The sequence below is a fragment of the Brassica oleracea genome, chromosome C2, assembly GCF_000695525.1.
Source record: "Brassica oleracea var. oleracea cultivar TO1000 chromosome C2, BOL, whole genome shotgun sequence".
In the NCBI taxonomy this organism is placed as follows: domain Eukaryota; kingdom Viridiplantae; phylum Streptophyta; class Magnoliopsida; order Brassicales; family Brassicaceae; genus Brassica; species Brassica oleracea.
Genome location: NC_027749.1, coordinates 51,913,128 through 51,923,033, shown reverse-complemented (window position 1 = coordinate 51,923,033; position 9,906 = coordinate 51,913,128). Strand labels below are relative to the sequence as shown.

At 38.5% G+C, this 9,906-nt stretch overlaps 1 protein-coding gene and 1 long non-coding RNA gene across 2 annotated transcripts; both read left to right on the top strand.

The window, feature by feature from the left end:
- Positions 1-1,889: 1,889 nt before the first annotated feature.
- Positions 1,890-2,983, top strand: LOC106325775. Its single transcript, XR_001267051.1, has 4 exons — positions 1,890-2,145; positions 2,470-2,566; positions 2,693-2,753; positions 2,840-2,983. It is a non-coding gene; the product is annotated as an uncharacterized LOC106325775 (long non-coding RNA).
- Positions 2,984-4,904: 1,921 nt separating this feature from the next.
- On the top strand, positions 4,905-6,413 carry LOC106325432 (peroxidase 71-like). The gene is made up of 3 exons (XM_013763476.1): positions 4,905-5,367; positions 5,470-5,632; positions 5,891-6,413. The coding sequence occupies exons 1-3, from the start codon at positions 4,948-4,950 to the stop codon at positions 6,292-6,294; spliced, it is 987 nt and encodes a 328-aa protein (XP_013618930.1). The 5' UTR covers positions 4,905-4,947; the 3' UTR covers positions 6,295-6,413.
- The last annotated feature ends 3,493 nt before the right edge of the window (positions 6,414-9,906 follow it).

Here is a 9,906-nt window from a genome sequence, read left to right as displayed (position 1 = left end):
CAAACCCAAGTTTTTTTTTTTTTTGCTAAAAAAATAACTTTTTGGTCCAAGCTAAAGGTCTCTTGGGGTTTTGTTGAATTTGGAAGACAAAGAGAGAAAAAAAGTGATTTCTGTATATAGTAAAATATACTATTAAAACAACTGGCAAGAGGTTGAGGGAATAAACCCAATACGGTGAATCCTGGTTCGAACACCGCTGGCCACACGGATATGGGCTATTGCTTTCGGCTCATTTGAATGCCCTGGAGAGGGTCTATCTGTGGACTGTACCTCCACCCGGAAGTTAGGTCTGTGTCTTTAATAGACCCGGATTTAACCCTTTTTATAGCAAAAAAAAACAAAAAAAACTGGCTAGAGAATTTTTCAAGAAAATATTAAAACAAACAAACATTATTTTATTTATTTTGTGTTTGTTTTGGAAATCGTGTGTGGTGAGAATGAGAGACCATTATGTCTTGATGGTCTTGATTTTGCATAACTAGCCAAATCTTATGAGAACCGCTTTGATGAAATCCCACTCTAGCCTATCGTAGGCTTTACTCATATCTTCTTTATAGCTGCTGAACATTGTTTGCTTGCCTTGGAAGTCTTCAGATAGTGTAATATTTCATGGGTGATTAACACGTTATCTGATATCGCTCTCTTTGGTACAAATGCAGATTGGGGTTCCGAGACAAGACCTTGGAGCAGTGGTTGAATCCGCCGAGCCAGCAGCTATGAGATGGTCTTGTTATACACATTACAGAGGGCTATAGGTTTGTAATCAGATACTTTATTTGGGCTTCTTATCTTTGGAATCAATCTGATGTGCGTTTCCTTGACAGTTCTCGGCATACAACCGGATTGGAAGAAACCTTGTACTTCTGAGACGATATCAGACGATATCATCACCCACTACATTCCAGTTCGACTGGAAAAAGCAGGCTGAAAAGCCATCAGGCCCTGGTGCTTTTCATGGGTGGATTGAGAACAGAGCCTCCTTGATCTCCTTCGCATCAGGTATCATGATAAGTTTTTGGTTTAACTCATCGATAATTTGTGGCGAGATGGCTTCATTGATGATTGCGTACATATCATTGGTCCCTCTAGTCTTAGGGGTAAAAATATTTTGGAAATATTTCTCAATTGTCACTGTGATCTCCTCCTCTTTGTAGACTGGTACATCATCGTCTCCTTCTATGACTGAGAACTTATTTAGAGTTTTCCTCTTTTTTGTGGAAGCATGAAAGAATCCTGTATTCTTGTCTCCTAGATTTAGCCACAGTTGTCTGATACGTTGCCTCCAGAACTCTTCTTCTCTTTTGTAGGCCTCATGTAGTTTTCCATTAAGGACTCTTAGTTGTTCTTCATTAGGGTCCGCTGCAAGGTTGATTGTCTCGATTTGTTGTTTCAGGTTCTCTAGGGACTCCTTATTTCCCGCCTGTTGGAGCTTTGACCATGCGATTAGTGCTGTTCTGCATTTGTCAATTTTCTGTTTCACTTTTAGGTGAGCCTCTTCAGACCAAATATCATCCAAAAGTTGTAAAACTTCTTCATTTTTGCTCAACCGTCTGTCATATCTGGAGAGACCTTTCTTTTTTCTTCTTAAAGATTCAAAGAAGGTAATAAGGGGTCTGTGATCAGAGCTCTCAAACCGTAGGTATTCACATCTCCCTGATGGATATAGCTCTGCCCATGAGCTATTTGAGAGGGATCTGTCAAGCCGGCATTTAACTTTGTGGTCTCCCCTGGTTCTGCTGGATGATTTGGACATCTAGAAATATCGCCATCTTCGAAAGAAGAAACCTCACGCCCCTAGAAACATCAACCAAAGCGAGATCCTTGCCCAAAAGGAATGGGAACAAGTTCAATTGACCAGACCGACGCTGCAGAAGATTCCCACACCCACACCCCCACCATCACCTCCTACCGTTCTAACTGTTTTTTGTAATAAAGAACGGCATGTCTGGGTTGGATCTTCACTGATCAGAACGTCCAGGAACTTCACAGAGCTTCCACACCTAAGTTTTCAATGAAATTATCGAGTTGATTAAAAAAACAAAAAAAGTTATGATAATTACCAAATTAACCATCTATTTATCCCGATCACCTCCCTATTTGACAACAACAGAGGGAGAGAGGAGCCATCACAAATCGTTCCTCCTGGTTAGTCGATGCCTCAGTCTTCTCCTTATCCTCTCGGATCTCCGATTGAGATTTTGTCTGATTCTCTGCATCTCTATGCGATTTTACAATCTGATTAGTTATCGTTAAGGGCTTTGTTTAGGTGTTAGAAATTCAGGACTTATCTGAATCAAATCAAATCACATGGTTGATTTTGATTTCAGTAGATAGGATAGGATCCATCAATCTGGATGATGCTCTTTGATTAACAAACGCATCACAGGTTGTCCCTCATGAGTATTAACAGATCATTTTGATGAATTGAGTAAATGTTGTATTTTATTTATTATACGTTCGTTATTGCAGCATTTTCTGGGGTGTTGTTAAGAAATCATAATGTCTGGCGTAGAGGATTTGAAAGCTAATGAAGCAAGAAAAGTCAATGCCATCACCACAGCAGGAGGTTTGTGTCTATACTCTCGTTCACTCACTACTAGATAATGTTTCTGAGGTGTGCTCGAACACACGTTTCAGTCCTTTCTGAGGGTTATTTCTAATCTTAGATATTGTCCCCACCCCACTTCTGCAGCCAACGCAGCAGCAGACGCGTTACAGGAAGTCTCCATGTGCTCCATCCGAAGGCGGTGAAGGTAATTTTTTCCATCTTATCATCTCTCCATATTCAGAGCAATTTAAGGAGTTACTGATCAATTTCGTTGCTCTGATATAATTACAGATGCAGGAGCTGCTCCGACCGATGGAGGTTCCGGCAACGAGTAGAGAGATGTGGAAACTCTTGTGTAAGAACCTTGTTACATTCAGATATTGTCTGTCCATTTGAAACAACAGACATCGTTTCCATTATATATTAACTTGATCGCATAGCGTCTCCAAGTTCCATAGATTATAGTATTATACTATAGACCTTTCGATATGGAATCTCCGCTTATGTGTAGCTAAATTTTCATCGACTGGATAGTGTTCACATGGTTTATTAAGTTAATTGCAGCTCCTAATTGAAAAAGATAGTCATTTTAGTCAAAATGGTGTAATGACAGTGGAGCCAGAAGGCAAATTAAGTAGTAGATTTCTTCTCCATGTAAAATGGAGAAAAATATGGTAGTACACTTATATCTCAACTAATCATGAAAACTATACTAAGATAACGATACTTTTGACTTTTATCTTATTGAAATATACTTGATAAATGAGTCGAGCTCAGCTATAACTTATGGAGTTGAGTAGTTAAGCTCATTCTGAAAACTCTAAATATTCTAGTCTCTATGAGAATGTATCTCAAGCAAATCGTTTTGCACATACTTATAAGCAAATGCATTTTAGTGAAAATAAATTGTGAAACTTTTCCAATTAACTCAAAAGACATTATCTTTATAAACGATCAAAACTCTCCTAGTTAAAAGAAATCAATTCAAAATTATCATTGCTAGCATTTTAGTGGCAGATTTACAAAAATAAAGCCAAATTTCCATTTGATCACAACATGTTCATAACCAATACAACAACACATACGTTCGCAGATATTAGATTTAGAACCAGACACCAAGTTAACATTTAAAAATATTGCTAGTTATTTGTCAAAATATATAAAATGCAACCCCATAAATATATTGATACACGATCGTTTGTGTTCATTGAAACTTTCAAACGCATGAGATCAACGAAAGATATAGATTCCGGAAGATAAGGAAGATAATTGGTTGGATATGTAAGTCGGAGATAGTTTAACCGGAAGATACTTCCAAAACTGTCTCACTAATTGCCAGATTCTTCAGTCGGTTATCGACTTATCTTACTGATGATTTTGCTCAAAAGTCAGCTTCTCAAAACGTTATCACATGTATTGGTAAAACTTTATGGCCACAGATTATTCGGGAAAGATATACAAGTTGCATTTTGTATTTTACATATTGAAGTTTGCATGTTCAACATTTTATATGATAAACATAATGAGTTTAATTAGTATGTAAATTATACAAACGTAAAACAATATTAATAGTTTGAAAGAATCATGGTCATGGTCCGATCTTTGTTTCTTTATTAAGGTCAGTATACTATATAATCTAACTTTTCATCTTCCTAAAACAATTATTTCCCAATTTTAAAACTAATATCTAAAACCAACGTGAAGAAAAAATATTAATAGCTAGCTATAAAACATACATAAACCTAACTTGTATTTCGAAAACCTACAACTTCTACAATACATAACCAATGAGTCTTACGTTACACAAAGGTCTCACATAACTTAAGTTATTATGTCTTTTAACGAAAAGGTCTTTACGTTATTTAATTTTTCTTTGAAAATGAAAAACTACAACCCTTTGGATATTTTCGTATTGGACTCCACTTGGCAGACTAGTCCACTTTAAGAAATATGGTGCTCCAATCCTCTAATTTAAATCTGCTTTCTAGAAATGGATGTATACTTATAATCCAAACAACTTGCTCTCATCTCTAGTTACATATATATTTTCTAAAAGTAAGTAGACCTTAACCAGACAAAGCTCCTACGTAAACAGTATTTCTATCACTACATATTCAATCAATCAAGTTAATGAAAGAAGAACAAATCCAAAACCGAATGCTATTTAAGTCAACGAGCCGACCAGCTCACATTACACTGACCAATACAACACGCGCTTTCGGAGACTGAATCTCTCAAAACCACGTCGTTTCATTTAATTCATACAAACACTATAGCCGGCTTAGTTGACTTGCACGTCATTCTCCCTCTATATATAGTATTCTAATACTAACTCAACTCACTACAACTAAAAAAACACACTTAGATCTTCTAAAACCCTTAAAAACAAAATATTCAAGATGAGTTTGGTAAGATCAGTATGCTTATTCATTACCTTCCTTAGCTATCTAGCCATCTCGGTCCATGGACAAGCCACTGCAAGGCCCGGTGCTGGTTCTGGCACGAGGGTTGGGTTTTACTCGACCACGTGTCCTACCGCCGAAACCATTGTCCGAAACGCCGTGACAGCTGGATTCAACTCTAACCCGAGAATCGCACCCGGGATACTAAGAATGCATTTCCACGACTGCTTCGTCCTAGGCTGTGATGGTTCGATCCTTATCTCGGGAGCTAACACCGAGCAAACAGCCCGTTCGAACGTCAACCTCCGTGGATTTGACATCATTGACAACGCCAAAACACAGCTCGAAGCTGCTTGCCCTGGAGTCGTCTCTTGTGCTGATATTTTAGCTTTAGCCGCTCGTGACTCTGTCGTCCTCGTAAGTTTTACTTAGTTTTAGTACCGTTGCATGCATTTATATTTTTTATTTATTTGTAACTTGTAAGTAACGTTTTTACGTGCATGGTTAATTTGCATGTAGACAAGAGGAATAAGCTGGCAAGTACCAACAGGGCGTAGAGATGGTCGCGTTTCCTTGGCTTCGAACGCTAACAATCTCCCTGGTGCCGGTGACTCCGTCGCCGTTCAACAACAGAAGTTCTCCGATGTGAGACTGAGTACACGTGAACTCGTCGTCCTCGTCGGTTAGTAGTTTACATTTTACACAATACAAGACGTACAAATTACCATTAATTAGATAATTTAATGTTAAGAAACTCTTTCATGTGTTCAACAGTGTTCGTTGAACACTTCAAACTACTTTTTAACCGATTCCTTTTGAAACAATTATCTCTGAAAATATTAAAAAATGAAACCCTATATTCGGAAAATATAGGAAAAATTAAATTTGCAAAAGTTTATTAACAACATATACTAAATAAGTTACATCATGTTATTAACAGGAGGACACACGATCGGACAAGCAGGTTGCGGTGCATTCAGGAACAGGCTATACAACAGCACTACAGGCCCAGCGGATCCAACCATTGACCCGACATTGTTGGCGCAGCTTCAGACACAATGTCCCCAAAACGGTGATGCATCAGTACGTGTTGATCTCGACACTGGAAGTGGTACCACTTTCGACACCTCATACTACAACAACCTAGGCCGTGGCCGTGGAGTCCTCCAATCCGATCAAGTCCTCTGGTCCGATCCAGCAACTAGACCCATTGTGCAACAGTTGATGAGTCCAAGAAGCACATTCAACGCTGAGTTTGCTAGGGCTATGGTCAGGATGAGTAATATTGGTGTGCTTACCGGGGCTAATGGTGAAATTCGTAGGGTTTGCTCCGCAGTTAATTAATTAACCGATTAAACTCAGTGGTATGAATCTTATGATAAAATTTCATAGCTGGATAAGTACTTGTTGTGAGTGTGGCTGGTTTCATAATAAATAAATCAATAGAAAACGACATAACTAAACCTAAAGTGGATTGATGAAAAAGTGCACTATAAGGTGTCCGCATTCGATTTCTTTTGTTTTTACTTGGTAATATTATTAAAATGTTAAGTGGATGTCCATAACCGGCCCGGTCCATGACCGGTCCAATACTTAGAGAGAGAGGCGACTTAGACATAGAGAGAAGGGAAAACCCTAGTTTCCTTTTCCTTATATTTGTACACTTTCCATATTTATGTCTTTCGTTTTATCTCTTTGTAATTCACATATATAACGGCACCATATGTTATGATTAATGATAAGAACTTACAGATTCTTATCCTTAAGTTTACAACACGTTATCACACGATAGCATCTAGCCCTAAGCCCCACGAAATATTTTTCAACTCAGCCGAAAATCATCAAACCCTAAACAAAAAGGAATCTGCCTCGGAACTTCAAAGAGACCGTTCTCCCAAACCGTGAGGACCCAGAAAACGATCAAGATATCAAATCGAAGCCCTTGCCGAGACGAATCAGTCAGTGCAAACCGCTTGTCGATCTAACCACCGACGCGCCCTCACGCACAAATACAGTGCGCGCCGATTTGCTTTAGAAACCAAATACGATTCCAACAAGGATTTTCTAACCGAACTCAACTCCTGTGCAAGTCTAATATCAACAAGGAGTTCAAACCGAGAGGAGTTGCTGCCCGTGTGATCAAACTCTATTTTTCATTCAGATCAAAAGGAGTTCATAGCTCGTTCGCGACAGACGATCAAGGCGTTCCCGATCAGACGTTCGCAACCCGATAGACGCGATCCCGTTCCTGTTTGCTCCAGCTCGTTCGCGACATCAGCCTCAAGCCGTTCGCGACCCGATAGGAAGCAGCAGCTCGCGGATAGCTCACATTCGTTCATGTTCGTATTGCAGCTTGCGGTTCATCCTTCTTGGTGGTCCGGTTTCAACAATCATCTAGGTTAAAAGGTAATTCGAAATCTAAGAACCTATGATCAAATTTAGATTGTTTGATAAAGAATAAAACCCTAAAATCCTAATCTTTATGAATCAAAACCATAGGGTAATAGATCAAAACCCTAATGAGTAAATCGAAGCTCAAAAGTTTGATACCCCAAACCCTAAATCGAGATTGATCTATTGATCAATTAAAATCGAAATCCTTAATGGTTTTGAATCTCAAATCAAACTCCTTTGATCTAAGATCAAAATCGAAACCCGAAACCTTAATTTGAAAATCATTTTGATTGTTTGAATTTGAATCTGAATTGATTGTTTTGATCACCTAGAACTGTTGCTAAGATTGTTTAATCTCGAATTTGATATTGAATTGATTAAAACCCTATTTTTATAGCCTTGATAGTTTTAATTTAAATCACTTGATCATATCATATCTTGGCCGTGCGGCTTGTTGCATCATTCATACATAAACTGATCACATTGATTGATTGCAATTACACTTAGAAATTTTATGCTAGGGTGGTATTGAATTGAAATCAAATAGCCGTATGATTGATATTTGACTTGGCCGTGTGATTGATGTTTGTGCATTGCCATATTGATTGCATCATATGAACTGATAGAAACCATCTATGCTAGGATTGCAATTACACAATGAACTGAATGCATTAAAACGAAATGTTTGAATCCTTGGCTGTACGGCTTGTTTCCTGTTTTGGCCGTGAGGCTTGTTTCTTGGCCGTAAGGCTTATTGCTTTGTTTGAACATTGAAATTAATCCTAAAGATCTAAAATTATCAATCTATGACTTCAGATGTCGAAAATCAAAAACTTAGATTTTGCTGCCCTAAATCTCTCTGGAGATAATTACCTTCAATGGGCGCTTCATGCTAAGATCATCCTGAAATCCAAGGAACTCGGTGAGTGTATCACCAAGGACAATAATGCCAGTGAGAAAGATCGATACAGAGCCATCTTGATCATTCGCCATCATCTAACTCAGAGTCTCAAAGATCAGTATATGACCATTGAGAATCCTTTAGATCTTTGGAATGAATTGAAATCGAGATATGATCACCAGAGAACCGTGATCTTACCAAAGGCTCGGTTTGACTGGAGGAATCTCAGAATCCAGGACTTTAAGTCCGTGGACGAGTATAACTCGGCACTGTTTAAGATTATTTCAAAATTGAAACTGTGTGGTGAAAGTATTACGGATCAAGATATGCTTGAGAAAACCTTTTCCACTTTCCACACAAGCAATGTGCTGTTACAACAACAGTGCCGTGAGAAAGGTTTCACGACCTATGCTAATCTTATTTTTTGTCTCGTGCTCGCTGAGCAGAACAATGAATTATTGATGAGAAACAGTGAAATGAAACCTTCTGGCTCAGCCCCACCACCTGAAGCACACGCCACAGAGGAAAATAAAGAATCCCATCACGTCCAAGGAAACGGCCATCATGGCCGTGGTCGAGGAAATAGGAACGGACGTGGCCGTGGTCGAAGCTCCTTTGGCTGCGGGCGAGGGAATCAACATGGTCGAGACCATGGGTGTGACCGTGGCTCATTTGGACGAGGTCATGGTCGCGGCCGTGGCTCTTCATTTAAACCTCAACACTCGACCACTTCAAGCAAATCAATGTGCCATAGATGTGGAAAGGGAAAAATCCTGAAGCCCATATGACTTATCAAGATGATGAAAATGATTTCAATCATGATAAAGACGATCTTATGGATTATGAAACTTCAGATTGTCTAAAAGACTGAAGAATGATTTCGACATTTGTAATCTAAATTCTGTGTTCTCTGCTTTGGTGTTTTTTCATTTCTATGTTGTCATTTCTTTGAACTTGTTTAAAACTTAATATTTGATCATAAAATTACTTTTTGGCCGAAATCTATAAGAATCCTAGAACCATTCAGATTTGGCCTGGCCGAAACTTATGTTTGGCCTAATGAATAATGTAAACCTTGGCCAAATGTAAAGCTTAGCCTAGCTTAAATCTTGATCAAATGCAAAGTCTGAATTCGCTTGGCCAACCTTAAATAACCTTGACCGAAGGCAAAAGCTTGGCCAAAGACAAACATTAACCGTTTTCCTTGGCCATAAAGGTGAAACCTTGGCCAAACAGGAAATCCTTTGGCCAAATAGAAATTTCTATTGGCCAAATATGAAATCTAGTCAAACTAATAAAATCAGTCCCTAAATAATTTAAGCATCCACGACAACAATAGCCCAAATAGAACTCGGCCAAAATCAAATCTGAAAACGAAATTGTACAACATAAAGATATATGGAGATTAATGATTGGCAAACCGATCATGCCATTCCGGTTAAGTATGCAACATTCTATTGAATGGTTTAAGATATGTTGCCCTTTTGAATAAGGGAATTGATAATAAGAGTATTCACCATGATATTTCAAAAATAAGCAAGAAATTTCGTGGGCTTGATCACCCACGGATGGACTGATCATCCATCATATGTGATGACATATGGTTGTACATAGCCTTGTCAAAATCTGCAATAAGTTTGCAAGAGTAATTGGTGATACCG